The 19,869-nt window shown below is 32.7% G+C and overlaps 2 protein-coding genes across 8 annotated transcripts in view; one reads left to right on the top strand and one right to left on the bottom strand.

Moving 5' to 3' along the window:
• The window catches only part of LOC114349497 (ABC transporter G family member 20-like), a 636,826-nt gene extending 633,809 nt beyond the window's left edge, over nt 1-3,017 (top strand). For all 4 annotated transcript variants that reach the window (XM_050643852.1, XM_028299891.2, XM_028299892.2 and 1 more), the window contains exon 14: nt 2,757-3,017. In XM_050643852.1, coding sequence (XP_050499809.1) covers nt 2,757-2,968 — 212 coding nt within the window. In that variant the 3' untranslated portion in view covers nt 2,969-3,017. The remainder of the gene's footprint in view (nt 1-2,756) is intronic.
• A 1,771-nt stretch (nt 3,018-4,788) lies between these two features.
• The window catches only part of LOC114349496 (biorientation of chromosomes in cell division protein 1-like 1), a 67,015-nt gene continuing 51,934 nt past the window's right edge, over nt 4,789-19,869 (bottom strand). For 2 of the 4 annotated variants that reach the window (XM_028299885.2, XM_028299886.2), the window contains 2 exons: nt 16,350-16,469; nt 4,789-5,082 (listed from right to left, as the gene is read on the bottom strand). In XM_028299885.2, coding sequence (XP_028155686.1) covers nt 5,009-5,082; nt 16,350-16,469 — 194 coding nt within the window. In that variant the 3' untranslated portion in view covers nt 4,789-5,008. The remainder of the gene's footprint in view (nt 5,083-16,349; nt 16,470-19,869) is intronic. The other 2 variants (XM_028299887.2, XM_028299888.2) reach the window with 1 other exon arrangement.

Here is a 19,869-nt window from a genome sequence, read left to right as displayed (position 1 = left end):
TCACTATATTTTGACCCCCTTGTCAACTGCTTTATTTACAGAATTAGAAAAAAATGTAAAATACAAAAGTTATTTGATTTTTAAATTATGATTTTTTGACATATATATCGTACTAGTGACGTCATCCATTTGGGCGTGATGACGTAATCGGCTATTTTTTAAATGGGAATAGGGGTCGAGTGCTAGCTCATTTGAAAGGTTATTCAATTTCCTATTCAGTAATATAAACATTAACTTGATTAATTATACAGGGTGTCCAAAAAAGTTTTTTAATTAAATTAATTGTTTAATTAATAATTCAAAAAAAATTTGGACACCCTGTATAAATAATGATCTTAATGTTTATAGTACTGTGTAGAGAATTGAATAACCTTTCAAACGAGCTAGCACACGACCCCTATTCTCATTAAAAAAATAATCGATTGCGTCATCACGCCCAGATGGATTACGTCACTAGTACGATATATACAGGGTGATTGATTAGTAGGGTAAAGCTCAATAGATCCGCTACAGTAATAGATAGCAATAAAAGTTAGTAACAAAAATTGTAGCCAACTTCAAGCTTCACATTTTAAAATTAATTAGAATGTTACAGGGTGTTCGATAACATCGTGGCAGACCAAACGGATGTTTTTTTAAATGGAACACCCTATATTTTATCTTATATTCGAAATCTTCTTACCTTCCCCATTACAAAAATTTAAAGGTCTGTTATGTTATACAGGGCATTTACAAAGTTATAGCCAATTTTCTAACAAGTTCAGCTCCCTGTATAAACAAAAATAAGCACAACAGCAATGGTTTATTGATTTCATATTTTTTTATTTATTGTCAAAATTTTTAAAAATGATTGACATTGCTAATTTTCTTTATATCGAATACAGGGTGAGTCCAAACGCAAGTACATTATTTTCTCAGTAATTTTAAATGGAATACCCTATATTTTATATCTCTATTGAAAAGTAACTTTATCGTACTTTAGTTTGTATAAAACATTCCCTATGTCTAAATTTATTAGTTTTCGAGATATTTTCATTTTTCAATGGACCAGTAGCCTGGCTACCCAGATCACCAAAATTTAATAAACTGGACTGATTTTTTGGAGGGATGAGATGAAAAAGAGAATACAAAGTGTATTTTGAAGTGTTAATTTGCAAATGCTTCGTAGTGTAAGTAACTCATTCACTCAACTCATTTTGAACACCCTTATGTAATTAAATATATAAAATATTTTACTAAAAATAGCTTTTAATTTTTTCAAAAATGTTGTATTTTATGTTCATGTTTTTTTTGTAAAATTTTTTACTGATAAATTATTTTTCGTTCTTTATTTGTTACATTGTTACATTTACATACAAAACTAGTTTTTAATTGTTTTCAGAAAATGTTGTATTTTGTGTTTGTGCTTTTATTGTAAAATTTATAACTAATAAATTATTTTTCTTTCTTTATTTGTTACATTTACATACAAAAGTAGTTTTTAATTGTTTCAAAAATGTTGTATGTTGTGGTTGTGTTTTTTGGAAAATTTATTACTAATATTGTTACATCGATTACCGGATTGATAATCAGTAATCTTAAATTATTAGTTTTAAAAAATTCAGTCATGGCTTACTTAAAATTTGGAAAGATTTAGACCTTAGACCTCTAATTAATAATTTGCTCTGAAAAATTAAAATATCTCGAAAACTAATAAATTTAGACATAGGGAATATTATACAAAAATTAAAGAACGGTAACGGCACTTTTCGATAGTGACATAAAATACAGGGTGTTCCATTTAAAATTACTGAGAAAATAATGTACTTGCGTTTTCACTCACCCTGTATTCGATATACAGAAAATTAGCAATATCAACCATTCTTAAAAATTTTCATAATCAACAAAAAAATATGGCACCAATAAACCATTGCTATTGTGCTTATATTTATTTATACAGGGCGCTGAACTTGTTACGATTTTCATAGAAAATTGGTTATAACTTTGTAAATACCCTTTATAACATAACAGACTTTTACATTTTTGTAATGGGGAAGTTAAGAAGATTTCGAATATAAGATAAAATATAGGGTGTTATATTAAAAAAAAAACATAAGTTTGGTCTGCCACGATGTTATTGAACCCCCTGTAACATTCTAATTAATTTTAAAATGTGAAGCTCAAAGTTGGCTACAATGTTTGTTATTAACTTTTATTGCTATCTATTACTATAGCGGATCTATTGAGCTTTACCCCACTAATCAATCACCCTGTATGTCAACATTTTTTTTCTAATTCTGTAAATAAAGCAGTTTACAAGGGAGTCAAAATATAGTGAATAACCCTGTACGTTCATTGGGGCCGACCGACCGGCTCTGTCCCGTCATACAGCTGACCGACTATAATAACTTTTATTTATATTCAATTTAGAATGTGTGATTTTCAGCCTTAGTAAATGGATTTAATTACCTTCGTAGGAAAGCAACTTTGATACCCTCTCAGTAACCCCTGTTCTACGTTTCGCTTGACCGACCGCAGTATGTTTCTCTACACAATCACAGTAATCAACTGTGAAAAATCTAGCTTTAGTAAATTCAAAGAGATTTTTCAGCGCTGCCTCTCCGTCTAAAACATGTGAGCGACTCAGAAGAATAACTTTATTCTGAAAAATGCATTCGGAAAAATGAGAGACGTAATTCGAAATTTGTGATCAAAACTTTTTTAAAAACTATTTATTTGTCCCTCTCAGATTCTAAAGTTGAGCATCTTGGTTTCAGGTATCTTGTGGCCCGCGGAAGCATTACCCAAATATATATATTTCGTCATAGAGTGGTTGCCATTGGCAATTCCAACATCAGCATTACGAAATGTCATCAGGAAAGGATGGACTCTTACCAACTTACATACCCTTCACTCAATAGGAATACTGTCTTTCTGGATATTATTTCTCTTAGCGCTGAACATCTACTTGACGAAAACAAAAAGATGAGAAAAGAAATAAGGAATATTATAAACAGTTATTAAATACTTTAAATTATTGTAATATTGTTTCACTTTTCTTGTACGCAGTACGTAGGTACCTAATTGTACAAGTTTCGTTTTTCTTCTCTACCTTTCCATCTTATGATTTGTGAACGCTTATTCTGAAACAAACGACGGTTTTGTATTGACATCATAGAATTTGTTTGTTATTGACTGACTTGCTACCATATACATGAACATCAGCTCAAACAGACCCTAGAGGCCGAAGGCTTCAATGGTTTCCTTCCTGTCTTCCTATCTTGTTTTCTAGTTTTGTACTCCCAACAATGCCAAGTCTTCTTTTTACCGATTCCATCCATTTTCTTCGTGACCGTCCTCTTATGCTTTTTGTGCCAGCTTCAATATTTATTAATTCTATGGGGACTCTTCCTCCCTGCATTCTAGCTATGTGTCCGAGACATCTTAGTCTTTAAACTTTTGCAACGTTTGAAATTTTTTGTTGTCCATACATTTGCAACACTTAGTTCATTATTAGCCCAGTCGGGATAGCATTTGACTTTGCCTGCAGAGCTGCACCAAATTTTATTTTTCTAATCTTTAGGAGGGGCCAATAGTAGTCTAAATTTAAAATCTCGACTGAATTCCGTCATCTTGATTTTAAATGAGAATCGTTTTTGCTCAATATCTCCGCCATTTGCAACTTTAGACAGAAAGTGTGACAACTGAAATTAATGAAAATACGCTCGAGCCTTTGCCGCATACGTACTTCCTTAAATATTGATTTTAGCAAAAAAATTAATAATATCAAGATTGTATACAATTTAATTTTCTCTATTTTTGTCGTAAAACTAACAACAAACGAGATAATTCAATAATTATGCTATAACTGTCACTATTTGCCTCCACAAATCGAAAAATATCTACCGCATGAAAAAAAATATAATAAACGAAATTATAGAAAATTGCATTTTCAACAATTTCAGTTCTCACACTTTTTGTCGAAAAGTTGAAAATGGCGAAGATATTGAGCAAAAACAGTTCTCGTTAAAAATCAAGATGGCGGCTAACGCAACGGCGGAATTCAGCGAAATTTTAAATAAACACTACTATTGACCCCCCCCCCCTAAAGATTACAAAAACAAAATTTGGGGCAGCTTGGCATGCAAGGTTAGGCCTGTTATTCGTCTAAGCCGACTGGACTGTATTTGTTCTTCTCCAGATATGCCCATTTTTATACCTCCATATATTCGTCCGAGTACCTTCCGCTCCCGTCTATCTAGTTTCAGTTCTATGATTTTGCTTAAGAACCAGGTCTCGCTAGCATAAAGCACAGTTTGTCGGATAGCCGTAGTATAGATTCTTCTTTTTGTTCCTCTTGATATTTTCTTTGATGTCAGCATCTTATTTAGACTTCTAGCACTTTTACTACCTCTAGCTTTCCTTTTTCCATTTGTGGAGTCTTTTGATTTCTATTTGTTAACGTTACTCCCAAATAATCGAACAAGAACGTTGAAAATGCGTTGACTAAACCTGAAAAGCATCGGAAAATTGAGCTTTGATGTCACGTTCAGGCTTTGACATTAGTGAACGAAGTCTATAGTTTTTCTGAGCTTCTAATTGTTTCCTTTCATACCAAGGTGTTCTTTGTACCCGTAATTTATTTTTATTTATTTAATATTTTATTTTATAGCTTTTTCTGTGACCTAGCCTACATTCCCGTATCTTTCCTCAATACAGCACATTTTTATACACATACCATTGGTCTATTGATTCTTTTCCCCGTTTTTCGAAATCTAAGTCAGATGTTTATAATGACGAATATCATCCTACATAATAATTTTTTTCTTTATTTTTACAAATAAACTTTTTTTCTTACAAATAAACTTTTTTTTTCTTACAAATAAACTTTTTTTTTCTTACAAATAAACTTTTTTTTCTTACAAAAAATGTTAGAAATACTGTAAATATAAAAAATATATTTATACAACTAGTGGTAAGTCTATTATTAAATATCTACAATATTCAAGCAATACACGTTTTTATAATGTCAAGATTGTTTTCTTCTTCTTCCAAATACCGGTCGAGGTTTATACAGATCTTCGCTACTGTACCTCTGAGTATCTGCAACAAAAGAATCACATTGTTAAATGGTGGTCGAAGATCTTGGAGTAGCCGATAATATGACCTAATGCTGCAGCAAAAATACTACCGAACTTATACAGGCTGATACTTAAAATTAAGATATGCCAATAACAGAAATCGCCGATTTTAGCGTAGCTGGTGGGGAAAAACGTTTCTGTGCTAAGTCCAGATTAGTATAAGGCAAAGAAAGCGTTCCGATAGAAGGAATACAAAACATTGCTCACTTGTGCATAAAAGACTGTGCATGTGTTATGATTATGAGCTGATTTCTGTTTATTGTATGATAGGGTTCTCGAAGATTCTTGAGATGTCTCAAGAACTAAACGGAAGTATTCAAATACTAGCAGAAGAAGCTGCCTGTCTGTCCGACCGTCTGTCTGTCCTCGAATATAACTCCTCCTCGAATATATAGAATAACAAATGAGATGTCAAATGAGAACCCAAACAGAGTATTAGAGGTGAAAAATATGACCTCGGACTTCCGGTTTTAGAGTTGCAACCGGAACTACTGTTTTAAAGTCGCCGAAACGGTACAAGTGATTCGAGCCGCCTTAGCAAGACGAAAAAAATATACTTCTGGTTTCACGCCTGTCTGTCCGTCCGTCTGTATATCCGTGAATATAACTCCCACGTTATTAGAACTGATATAATAACAAACAAGGCGTCGAGTGAGAGGTTATAACTCAAGGATGGTATTAAAGGTGAGAAATTTAACCTCGTTCTTTCAGTTGCAGAGTTGCAACTGGAATCTGGAAGTACTGTTTTTAAAGACGTCGAAATAGTGCATGCGATATATTACTCGATGCGAGTCTTAACACGACGAGAATAAATATATACTTGCGGGTTTTATATCACTTTCGGTTAAAAAGGTGTAATCGGAAGTTCCACATTATGGTTGCAGAAATATTTCAATGAGTGTGAGAGTCATTAACGAATTGGTCCAAGAGCTGTGAGACATTTTTGAGTAGGTATTTTTGGCAACCTGAAATTTTTTCAGGTAGCTCTTCAATGATAGCCTAATACAAAAATGCCGGTCTGGCTGGAGGGTAGCGGTTATTTCCCCAGAAATCCCCCCCAAAGTTAAAAAAAAAAAGGATAAACATTGTTATTACAAAAAATATCATTGGCGTGACTTTAAACTAAATTTAAATATTCGAATATAAAGACAATAGACAGGCCAGGCGATTTGAGGGCGATTTTAACTTTGCAAGATACTTGCATGGGCGCCCCAGGATTATTTTCAGCGGGTGCATCTGAACCTCAGAAGATTTCATCTGAATCTGTACATACTATTAACGAGTATAAAATATACAAGTATAAACTATACATGCATAGCTATGTACATTCCTTCCGGACAGGGAGGTGCAATTGTTATTTTGACAGGGTATTTTTTAATATTAAAAATAAATATTCTAAAAAAGACAGTTTTTTGTTTGTGAAATTTTCCAACTGCCAGGTGATTAAACAAATTACGCGTTCATGTAAATGAAAAGCACTTTAGGTAAGCAGCAGTGTGAGAAAGAGCCTACACCGATAGCTGTTCGCGTCCTCTGTTGTAGCTGAGCGAGTCCGTTCGCTCGAGAAAAATCACGTGACCTGGCGATACCCATATTGTTGTGCCTCGAAAGGTTAGATTAATTATTATATAATAGTTTTTAAATAACTTTTTATTAATTAAAGGAAAATAATACGTACTATACAATAGATTTTTCGATAACACCGCATCTTAAAAATGGCAAGTCTTTTTTCAGATGCGCCCGTGATTGTCCAGGCTTCGACTCCGTATAAAAGGACAGAGAATACGTAGCAATTCAACTAATTAATTACTAATTAATTTTTAGTTAACTCCAAATATATATTATAACTATTTACAGATCATGTAGAAGAAGAATCTGAGTCTCGAGGGGAGTCTGACGAAGAAGAAGGTAATGAATATTTAAGCTTAAATGAGGAGTTTAAAGAAGAAGTACAAGATTCGGACACAATTAATTTAGTTTATAGTTTTATACTTATCCACCTATACATATATTTATAATAATAAATTTGTCTTTTTCATCATATTTGCAAAATCTATTGTATAGTAGAGCCTTGAAATGAAACTTCGCCTGATGAGATGTTAGGTACTTGCTGTGCTGTTCTACTGAATGGAGTCATTTGAACTGTGGATGTATCGCAGAATCTTGAGAATATCATATGGACGGAGAGAGTCACAAACGTCGAGGTCTTAAGAAGAATGAATAAAGAAAAGGAAGTCATATTTACGATCAAAAAACGAAAACTGCAATACTTTGGGCACATTACAAGAGGTGAAAGATATGAACTGCTTCGAATAATTATGCAGGGGAAGATAGCAGGAAGAAGGTCCATAGGAAGAAGACGAAACTCCTGGCTAAAGAATCTACGGGAATGGTATAGCTGTAGCAACAACGAACTGTTTCGGTCAGCAGTTTCGAAAATACGTATAGCCTTGATGATCGCCAACCTTCGGAACGAAGATGGCACTTGAAGAAGAATATTGTATATAGTATTTTTACCACAAAAGCGATATTAAGTAGGTCAAAATTTTTGACGTAAGAGAACTGTCAAAACATTAGAATGTGACTTTTCATTATTGCCATGTTTATTATTAACATGGCAATAATGAAAAGTCACATTCTAATGTTTTGACAGTTCTCTTACGTCAAAAATTTTGACCTACGTAATATCGCTTTTGTAGTAAAAATACTATAGTACGTATTATTTTCCTTTAATTAATAAAAAGTTACTTAAGAAACTATAATATATAATAATTACTCTAACGTATCGAGGCACAACAACATGGGTATCGCCAGGTCACGTGATTTTTCTCGAGCGAAAGGACTCGCTCAGCTACAATATAGGACGCAAACAGCTATCGGTATACGTTCTTTCTCACACTGCTGTTTACCTAAAGTGCTTCTCATTTACATGCACATGTAATTTGTTTAATCACCTGGCAGTTGGAAAATTTCACCAAAAAAAACCTGTCTTTTTTAGAATATTTATTTTTAATATTAAAAAATACCCTGTCAAAATAACAATTGCACCACTCTGTCCGGAAGGAATGAACATAGCTATGTATGTATAAATGTATATTTTATACTCGTTAATAGTATGTACAGATTCAGATGAAATCTTCTGAAGTTCAGATGCACCCCCTGAAAATAATCCTGGGGCGCCCATGCAAGTATCTTGCAGAGTTAAAATCGCCCTCAAATCGCCTGGCCTGTTTATTTTCCTTATATTTGAATATTTAAATTTACTTTAAAATCACGTTAATGATATTTTTTGTAATAACAATGTTTACCCTTTTTTTAACTTTGGGGGGGATTTTTGGGGAAAATAACCGCTACCCTCCAGCCAGACCGGCATTTTTGTATTAGGCTATCATGGAAGAGTTTCCTGAAAAAATTTCAGGTTGCCTAAAATACCTACTCAAAAATGTCTCACAGCTCTTATGCTAAATATAATATAGTCTAAGTAATGAAGCTTAAAATAGGACTAAACCTCGCCATTTTTACAGAATTTATCGATTTGCTTGAAAATTTGAGAATAAGTAGTGAATAGTCCAAGAAGCATCTATATGATGTCGAAAGGCGCATTTACCATGGGGGCGGTTGTCACCCCATCTCGGGAGTGGAATTTTTTTATTATATTATGACCGCAAAAGTTGGTAAAAATGTTCATTCTAAGCAAAAAACGGTCTATACATTTTTTTGATAAAATTAATAGTTTTCGATTTATTCGCTATCGAAAGTGTTAGTTTTATATCGAAAAAATCAATGTGTTTTGTTACGTAACAAAACTGTACCTTATGAAAAAATAAACAAAACTGTTTTTTTAATTTTCTTTAAGACCAATAGTAATCGAGCTATAGTTTATTATATGTTAGCTCTTCTTCGTCAAATGCTAAATATTGTAGTTTCAAAGTCAAAAGACGGAAAAACTATGCATTTTTCGAGGATACTTGTTGAAACTAGTTTAAAGTATTCAAAAATATCTATCTCCAGAAATAAAAAAAAGTCTCTAGCTCAAAAATAAAGTGACTTACGATGAAAAGAATGCCAGTCACTATTTTTTTCAGCGAAAAAGTGATCGAAAGCAACCTCCTAATCACCACCCTAATTAAAATTAGTCATTGACCTTATTTGGTCTTCTTTATTTATGTATTATTAATAAGTTCTAAACGTTTGACCGGCTTAGAATTACTAGTTCAAAAAAAAAGGTGTTAAAAGCGAATAACGAATTTTTGTAGTTTGGAAAAAATTACCTTTCCTTCAGAATAGAAAGATTAACATCAGAGAATTGAAAAAATGTTTAAATATGAAATCGTAGCTTATTTATTTCTCAAGAACCTGGTTTGTAAAAATTTTTTCTACGGCAAAAATTGAGTGAGCTATTGACAATTAAAACTTGTAATAACGTGCAAAAACCACCTTTACCAACCCTTTCAAAGTCACCTCTTTTTGCCACTGATTAATATGCTTATAGACCTTATAAAAACCTACAAAATTCTTTTTTACCAAACTTTGTAAGATAAAAAATTAAAAAATTACGGTTAAAAATCAGTATGTATATCTTTTTGAAAAAAAAAGGAGAAATCCAATTGGAAGCATAATAATGTAAGTTAGCGGTGTTTTTAGTCATTGGCCTTATTCATTATTTTTTATTTATGTATTATTAATAGATTCGAGAAGTTTGACCGGCTTAGAATGATTAGTTTTAAAAACAGAAGTTAAAAGCGAATAACGATTTTTTGTAGTTTGGTAAAAAATGCCATTTTCTTCAGAATAGAAAGATTAGCATTAGAGATACGGAAAAATGTTTAAACATCAAATTGTAGGTTATTTCATTTCCAAGAACTTGGTTTGAAAAAATTTTTTCTACAGCAAAAATTGAGGGAATCGTAAAATTGTATTATCGAAAGACATTGATTTTTTCGATATAAAACCAACATTTTCGATCATAGCGAATAAATCGAAAACTATTAATTTTATCAAAAAAATGCATAGAACATTTTTTGCTTAGAATAAATGTTTTTATCAACTTTTGCGGTCAAAATATAATACAAAATTTCCACCCCCATGGTAAAAGCGGCTTTTGAGCATCATATAGAATTTGATCCTTGGACTATCCCCTACTTATCCTCAAATTTTCAAGAAAATTGATTCATTCTGTAAAAATTGCGAGGTAAAAAGCTTCGGTTACTGAACTAATAAACATTAAGCAAATCAGGAACTGTTTATTTTAGAACAGGATTTATTTTAAATCGACTTTCAAATGAAAACGGTTCTCGGTACGCGAAAAAGTTCTCGATTCTTATAAGTTCTCGAGTACTGAGTTCTCGATTCTTATAAGTTCTCGAGTACTGAGTTCTCGATTCTTGAAAGTAATCCATTCTGCGTATCACTAGCATATACGTCCAACATCCATTTTCCATGTGTTTGATCGGGTACCAGTAGGAGTTATGTTGTGTTTGAATCCAGTCTGTTCGGTCGCGGACGGTGCTTTTTGGTACTCTTATCGCCGAAGTATTTTGCAGTTGATCCTCTTCTAACAAGTTGATCACCTCATTCATTGGGTATTCAATGATGACTTGGCAGCCATATTAGTGTGACACTGTTGTGTTTCACCATGCTATCGAGTTCTTCTTGGCATTCGCACCATAGCCTAGAATACACCTTAGGGCTACTAAGAGCTGTGCCATATTTAGTTTGAGCATAAGCCGTTCCTTTGTACCGGGTGTCCCAACAAGAATGGCTCTCGGCCATATCTCAGGAACCGTTTATAGTAGAGCTTTGAAATAAAAAATTGTATAACAAAAGTTGCCTCAGGAAAAGCCTGGAAATTATTTTCATAATTGTGGGACCACCGCTAGAGGGCGTAATTGACTATCAAAAATTAAAAAATCTAAATTTTACAAAATTTTCCTAATGAAGGGGCACTGGATATCCGATCGTCGTATTCTTCATAAAATTCTACGCATATTTGATTTGACAAGTTTAGGTCTACCTTTGGAAATAAGAGGTGGGGGTGAGTGGGAACCTTGTTATGAAAAACTGGCTGTGAGTCCGGTTCTGCTTAATCAAATTTTGCAAACTTGGTCTTGTTGAAGACAGATCTTTTTCGTCAATGTAAAAGTTATGATTCCGAACCAACTTACTGAGTAATATGCCAGCTAGAAGGCGTTATTTAATTTTTTTCAGAAATCTAGTGTTCCTTGGAAAATATTAAATACAAACATGCATTTTTAATACCATATTACAAAATTAGACAAAATTAGCAACAGAATAGCGAAAACCGCATGTTAATACCTTTTTTCTATCTCGAGATATCTTACAAAACGTGTACATTTAAAAACATAACTGTTACTGTCACCGGTAAACGAAATATTCATTAAAAGTAGTGTGTTATGGAAACAACAAAGAAACATTTTCCAGCTGTAAACGTATATTAGGTCTTTTCAACGCTTCTCATTTGTTTCGAGCCTCGTTCATATCTCGTATATTAATATTATACACGGATTATACGGCATATGACAGAGGCTCGAAACAAATGAGAAGCGTTGAAAAGCCCTATTACAAAGAAATAAAAACAACTATTTAGTGATGACATAAACGTTCAAATTTTTTCCCATCATTTTCGTTGCAAACATTTACTCTTTCAAGAGTAGATTGAACAGCAGTCTCAATTTCTGCTCTCTATATGCTTTGAATGACGTTTAGCATTCTCTGGATAATGTATTCTAGAGTAGTGTATGATGGGCAACAATTTGAATATTTAGGTCGTCACTAAGTAGTTCTTTTTGTTCTGTGTTATATTTAATTTTAATAGTATTGTTTCTCTTTATATTGTTGTTTTAATTAATAATATTTTTTTACGTTGACATCTGGAAAATGTTATTTTGTTTTTTTCCACAGCACACTACTTTTCATTAACTTAGTTTACCCGTGATAGTAACAGTTATGTATAAAATTTACACGTTTCTCGAGATATCTTGAGATAGAAAAAAGGTATCGACATGCGGTTTTCGCTATTCTATTGCTAATTTAATCTAATTTTATAAAGTATGATTAAAAATGCATACTTATGTTCAATATTTTCCAAGGAAAACTAGATTTCTGAAAAAAATTAAATAACGCCTCCCAGCTGGCTTATTACTTATTAGGATGGTTCAAAATTATCACACTTACATTGAAGAAAAAGATCTGTCTTCAACAAGACCCAGTTTTCAAAATTTGATTTAGCAGAACCGGACTTACAGCAATTTTTTCATAACAAGGTTCCCATTCACCCCCACCTCTTATTTGCAAAGGTAGAGTTAAACTTGTTAAATCAAATATGCGCAGAATTTGATGAAGAATACAATAATCGGATTTTCAGTGAGCCTTCATTAGGAAAATTTTGTAAAATTTAGATTTTTTATTTTTGATATTCAATTACGCCCTCTAGCGGTGGACCCACAATTATGAAAATAATTTCCAGGCTTTTCCTGAGGCAACTTTTGTTATAAAATTTTTTATTTCAAAGCTCTACTATAAACGGTTCCTGAGATATGGCCGAGACCCATTCTTATTGGGACACCCGGTACATATCAGCTAGGAAGAACTAACGCAGCGCTAATATTTCTGCTAACAGTCGCCTCAATTCCAGATGGTTGGGTGCTTGCGATTGTATCATACTTAAACTTTCATTGTGTTTTTTGTGCCGTATGTCCTATGGGTCGTTTGCTAGATGTTTTTTTTTAAATTATTTTTTCCAACCATTCCCCAAGTTTTTTACCCTCGAAAGAAGAATTCTATAAAAAAAAATTTCAATAAAAATGGGATCTCTAGTAGTGGTATTTTATAGTTTTTGACCATAGCTCTGAAGATGGCCTTGCAAGACGAAAGCGCTCAGCTAGAAATTAAATATTTTTAAATACTTCAACAATACTTTTCTTTTACTAGTCATTCTCATGTATATTGTCTTCGTTTAACTTTAATAGCTCAACACTACTCAACAGACATCTCGTCCGGACTACGAGCCTTTCCGTTTTTCATATTCTTGAACGAAAATAGTACCTCTTCATTTATTATCATTGATCGGCTGTCTGGTTCTTCTGATATTGTTGGACCGAGTCTTTCATCTTGATATTATCTTCACGTTTGTATTATTTCTTCCGGGGATTCTTAGCACCCTCTGACTATCAGTCGCCTGCCGGGGACTGAGTGCTTTATTTTGCATTACAATTGTCGTGGTGATTATACTAGGGATAAGTAATTGAGTAGTTTCCCGTTGTTTTCTCGACCACACTCTAAAAGTCAATAAAACTTCTAGTATCCAATAATAGACCAATCCAGGATAATTTCCCTTAGGCTTTATCTTCGTATTGATGTTGCTGTTACCCGGCAGCATATTTACAGATGCTAGTGTGTGTAGACAAAAGGGTGTTGAAATCAGTTAGGGTTTGGAAAAACAGTACATTTACAGATGCTAGCGCGTGTTGACACCACGGTGTTGAAATCAGTTAGGGTTTGGAAAAACAGTACGTTAACAGATGCTAGCGTGTGTTGACACTAGGGTGTTGAATTCAGTTAGTGTTTGGAAAAACAGTACATTTACAAATACTAAGAGATTTGCTTAGATAGCTTTTTTAGTGGTTATACATGCATAGATGCTAACGGCTATTGACATTGATTTTATATACCTACTGCTGTGGAAAAATATTTAAGTGATTTAGGTATTAATAAATAATTAAACGTTGTTGGGATATAAACAATAATATATTAACACAAAAGAACAACATAAAAAATAATGATGTTCTGAAGCTATTTCCTTGTGGCATTTTTATAATTAACTATTTAGATGGGAAATAAACCACAATTAAATTAAAAACAATAATTTTATTAACGTTTCGACGCCCAAATCTGGTGTCGTTGTCAAAATACAAAATACTACTAAATTAAACAAAAATGTTGTTGCTTAGTAAAAAATTCTTCTAATAATTTATTTAATCTGACTCATTTATATTGGCAATTCAGACATATATTATACATTTTAAAGTATTTTTTACTAAGCAACAATATTTTTGTTTAATTTAGTAGTATTTTGTATTTTAACAACGACACCCGATTTGGGCGTCGAAACGTTAATAAAATTATTTTTTTTAAATTTAATTGTGGCTTATTTCCCATCTAAATAGTTAATTATAAAAATGTCACAAGGAAATAGCTTCAGAACAACATTATTTTTTATGTTGTTCTTTTGTGTTAATATATTATTGTTTATATCACAGCGGTAGGTATATAAAATCAATATCAATAGCCGTTAGCATCTACGCATGTATAACCACTAAAAATGCTAACTGCTTTCAACACTCTAGTGTCCAAATCTGTTAGTATTTGTAAATGTACTGTTTTTCCAAACCCTAATTGATTTTAACACCCTAGTGTGAACACAACGCTAGCATCTGTAAACGTACTGTTTTGCCAAAGCCGAGGCAACAAAAGGAAAAAAAAAAAGAAGCAGAAACCTGATGAGAAACATTACAGAGAACCAACCTAACCCTAAAGGGCATGGATCTGCTCATTAATCTAATATGTATATTATTTTTTATAATTAACTATTTAGATGGGAAATAAGCCACAATTATATTGAAAAAAATAATTTTATTAACGTTTCGACGCCCAAATCGGGTGTCGTTGTCAAAATACAAAATACTACTAAAATACACAAAAATGTTGTTTGTAAATGTACTGTTTTTCCAAACCCTAACTGAATTCAACACCCTAGTGTCAACACACGCTAGCATCTGTAAACGTACTGTTTTTCCAAACCCTAACTGATTTCAACACCGTGGTGTCAAAACGCGCTAGCATCTGTAAATGTACTGTTTTTCCGAACCCTAACTGATTTCAACACCCTGGTGTCTACACACGCTAGCATCTGTAAATATGCTTCCCGGCATCAGACTAGGATATGGGAAGGGTAACTATAGTGATTAGGTGGGAGAATGGTTCTAGCCCATAATTTCTCCCAGGTAAAAGAAGATTATTACTAACGTAGGCAGGGTCGCATCTCTGAAGATGATCTATCTTCTACCGGGAACGTAAAATACTATTTGCCCCAACCGCTTTCCAGTTGCTAATGGGATATTATTCGGCAATACATGCAGGACCTATGTCCGTATAATATGATAGAACATCAGCACGATTCTGTTATAAATTGTTCGGTGATTAACAAAATTAAAACACACAATTCTTGCACATGCCACACAAAAAGCAAGATAAATCGGCAATAGAATGACACAACGAAAAGCATATGTCCACCACCCTGATCACGCAACAACCAAATATCTAGCTAAAATCATCTTCATACTTACATCTTTTCAATCCTTTCTTGTTTTATAGGAATTACCAGATCTTCGTCTTTTATTTCTTAAAATTAACACACACAATTCTTGCACTCTCTCTGCAATGACCCCCCGGAGGAAGTGTAGTGATCGACGTGATGTCGTGTATTTTCCGTTTCCAAATATCTCTGTCTCTGGTAAATTCTTTTAACTCATGGATAGGTCTTTCGCATATTCCTCTAATTTGATCGATCCATCTTGTTGGGATCTTCCTCGTTATCTTCGGCATTCCACGTTTCCTAATATAATGAGTCTTACCATGTTTGCTCTCATAACATGTCACAAAGTATTTTAATTATTGGAGATGGACTTTACTGGAGAGTCGTTGGCTAAATTTTAGCTGTCTTAAAATTGAATTATTTGTCTTACGGTAGGTCTAAGGAATTCGTAATATTCGTATCCAACAGAACATTTCAGTGGCGTCTATCTTCCTTCTTTCCGATTGTCTCAGGGTCCAAGATTCACGTCCGTAGGTCAGTATTGGGAATATTAAGCAGTTGACCAACCTCATCTTAAACGCTCTTGAAAATTGACAGTCCTTTCATATTGTAGTCATTTTTGCTGTGACAACTTTTGCTAGATCATATCTACGTTTAATCCCTTCCTGTAATGACTGTGTGTTTGTGATCCCAGATATAAGTATGAGCTAAAAATCTCAAACCGGTCAATTGTGGTTATGTGTAGATAATTGTTATTTAGTCTGCGGAATGTGGATAATTGCACATTCAACACAAAAAGCAAAATAAATCAGCAACATACTGAAACAACGAAAGCATATCCACCACCCTTGTCAAGCAACAACCAAATGCCTAGCTAAAATCATCGTCATACTTACATTCCCTCATAATCCTTTTTTGTTTTATAGGAATTACCAGATCTTCGTCTTTCCTTTCGTTAGATTTGTCACTTTCTGCTGGACTCAGCGGAAGAGAAAAGTGTTCAGTAGGAGTAATATCTTAAAAAAAGTACATTTTTGTCAATCGACTGATATTCTGAGCGCAACATGCAGCAGCAAGTGTTTCAAATTCTGCTCTTGAGATCACATTTGAACATAGTAGACATTTTTAAAAAATGAGTTAGTTAATGATTGGTATAGGATGTGTTCAATAGTTTTACAATGTGATGTAAATGGTTTCTGAAAAATAGTGGTGGAACGGGGTTATAATCAGTGTAAAGAGTTGCCAGTATTTTTTTTTTTTCAATTTGTTCCCAATAAAAATCATGCACAACTTTTAATTATAATTTGCGACGTGTTTTATATTAAGAGATAGATCAAAATCATAATCCTACAACACAAGTTTTAATAATCAATTACGATTCCACTTCCGTAAAGAGACTAATCGATGTTTTACACGTCAATATTGATTATACATGTAGTTTTTTAAGAAATAATTTGTTTGCAGAATTATTGTACACAACTGGACAAAAATCACTCAGACTGTTGCTAATTAGCTACAACAGTTAAATATAATAGTCGAACTTCTGAACACTGAACATTTTATGCAGTGCAAAATAATACGTTTAACTTTTAATGAGTACGAAAAAACCCAACCACCCCTTAAAACTATTCATTTTCGTCAACTTTTTCATGATGGGTGTTTAAAAAATAATTTAAGAAATACATTAACGCCAACGACCTTATTAGTCTAGGCGTCAGCGAGGTCACCGTGGCCTTTTTAATTCTGATGAGCAAACTCAACGGTTCCTTATGGATTTTTGGCAGCTGATTACGAATTTCGAAGGTGAATTTTGATCCAAGTGGTCAAAAAATTGTTATAAACAATATAATTGTTTTTAAGGCTCTGGTTCATAAACTAAAAGAAATAAAAAAATTTAAATAACATTTGTTCATTAATAAAAGACAAAGAAAATGGCGTTTACGAAACTTAAATCCAAAGATTAGAACTCAAGATATAGTAAAATTAGTGCATAGTGCATATTGCAAAATAAGTATTTTTTTGAAGCTTTCTCGATCGTAACTCGACTTCTACGCACGCAAATGAGCTTTACAAGGTCTCATTTGAAAGATTAATTCATCGACGTATGTTAAATTACTTATTTTAATTTTCTTAAAAAAATTGTACCTACATTAACTTGTTTAAAAGGGTTTTTAGCAAATTTGAGTAATAAACATTTATACTTTAATTAACACTAATGATAGAAAAACTCAAAAGGAACATTTTGAGCTTAGGGAAGTTTTCATAAGTTTATTTTAGGCTGAGATATCGATATTTTAATAGCGCGCTCTGGGGCGCAAGATCGGCTCATAGCGAAAAGGTTATCACCATCCTCATTTTTCATTTTTGAAGATCGTAATATAATTTTATCATATAATTCTTATAATTAAATCATTATAATATAGTACCTTGTATCACCTTTCATTCTATTAACTTTCTTTACCTTTTCTTCGTTTTTTGTATTAAATGAGAAAAAAAAACATGTAAAACTAAGATTTCATAAATATAACTAAAAAGGAAGTTGTCCTTATATGATAACATTATTTTTACAAATATTTGGTACATACATCTGCATCGAGATATACAAAAAATCTCAGCTTTTTTACATCTACAAAGTTTTTAGCGCAATATTTGCAGTTACATGGTGATACCAAGTCTGTTCTTGAAGGCACTAAATTTAAAACTTTTTGTTATAGTTTACTTAAACTTCGTTATAGTTTAGTTGTTGGTGTTAACATTAATTAAGTGTACATCGAAAGCAATTAGACCATAGATGAGGGTGAATTAGACAGTGTGAATTATTATTACCAGATTTTAACATTAGCTGGGACTATTGAAGTATTACTTTTGTGGTGTGTGTCTAACATAAAATGGAAATAGATGACGATGGGAATATACCACCAGATCGGGGAAGAAAATAGTCAGTATGAAAAAAAAAAAATATTTATTATCAATCATTATTCGCCACAGTTGTGTCATATTTCGCCGCTACGGGCGTTGGCATAGTTTCGGGTATCCCCACCATGGAGCCCATTCACATATAAATAATTATAATTGAGGTTAGCGCGCGAACCTTTGCCAAAAATAAACCTACATTTTTCTACGCTCAAAATGTTTCTTTTAAGTTTTTCTATCATCAGTGTCAATTAAAGTAGAAATGTTTATTGCTCAAATTTGCCTAAAACCCTTATAAACAAATTAATGTACAATTTAAAAAAAATATATAATTTCAAACTTTAACACAAATAAAGATAAAGTCATTTAACTTATTTTAAAAGTCTATGAATTGAGCTGAATGAGACCTTGTAAAGCTCATTTGCATGCGTAGAAGCCGAGTCATGATCGGAAAAGCTTTGCAAAGTACTTATTTTGCAATTTGAATAATTATGATATCTTGATTTCTAATTATTATTGGATTTAAGTTCAGTAAACGCCATTTTCTTTGTTTCTTAAGAAACAAATTATATTTGGAATTTTTTTATCCCTTTTAGTTTATGAGCTAGAACCTCATAAAAAAATTATAAACCATTAAATTGGTAATAACAATTTTTTGGCCACTCGGATCGAAGTCAACCCTCGAAATTCGTAATCAGAATCCAAAAATTCATAAGAAACCGTTGAGTTTGTCCATCAGAATCGAAAAGACCACGGTGACCTCTATTATTAGTTCTTGGGCCCACATATAAAATTATTATTTATGACAACACCGTCGAAATGTTTTGTACTTGTTATTTGGGTGGAGTCGGACAAATTTGGAGCTTGGCGCATTATGATAGTGGGGTGTTTGTCTGTCAAGCTGTCACGAAGTTGTCAATTTTATGCAAGAAAAAAATTCATAACCACATTGGTCATTTTATTTTAATCAAGTAAACAGCGAAAACAATTTTGTCGGACAAAAATATTGGACCATATGACGCGTCGGACACGTTAAATATGTCAAATTTATGAAAATAATAAATTTATTACCACATGGCTAATTTTAACAGAATCTACCATAAAACATTTTTACAATAATGTGGTGACCTTGTCGGACAATTTTCACGGGGCATATGCGCAGTCGGTTGCGCCGAAGGTGTAAATATCCTGAAATTTTTTTATTTAGTACCACAGATATCATTTTTATTTTGTACTGTTTTTTACATGTGTAATGCATATTGGATCACTTGTAGGACAAAAATAATGGGTCCAAAATTTTCAAAAAATTTTCTGAAACTTTCCCTCTTGTCGGATTTTTTTTAAATTCGAGAAAAGAAATTACAGAGCGATGTTTGTCATTGTTCAAGGAGTATGTACACACATTTTCAAAATTTTGCCTCTTGTCGGAAATTTTTTTGAAAAATTTTGGGTACAACTCGTAAGTTACGCCCTTTTAAATGTTGTACTTAGTGTGTGTACCAA

This window comes from Diabrotica virgifera, chromosome 2 (assembly GCF_917563875.1).
Source record: "Diabrotica virgifera virgifera chromosome 2, PGI_DIABVI_V3a".
In the NCBI taxonomy this organism is placed as follows: Eukaryota; Metazoa; Arthropoda; class Insecta; order Coleoptera; family Chrysomelidae; genus Diabrotica; species Diabrotica virgifera.
Note: the sequence above shows the minus strand (reverse complement) of the source record. Positions and strands in the feature narration are given on the sequence as shown.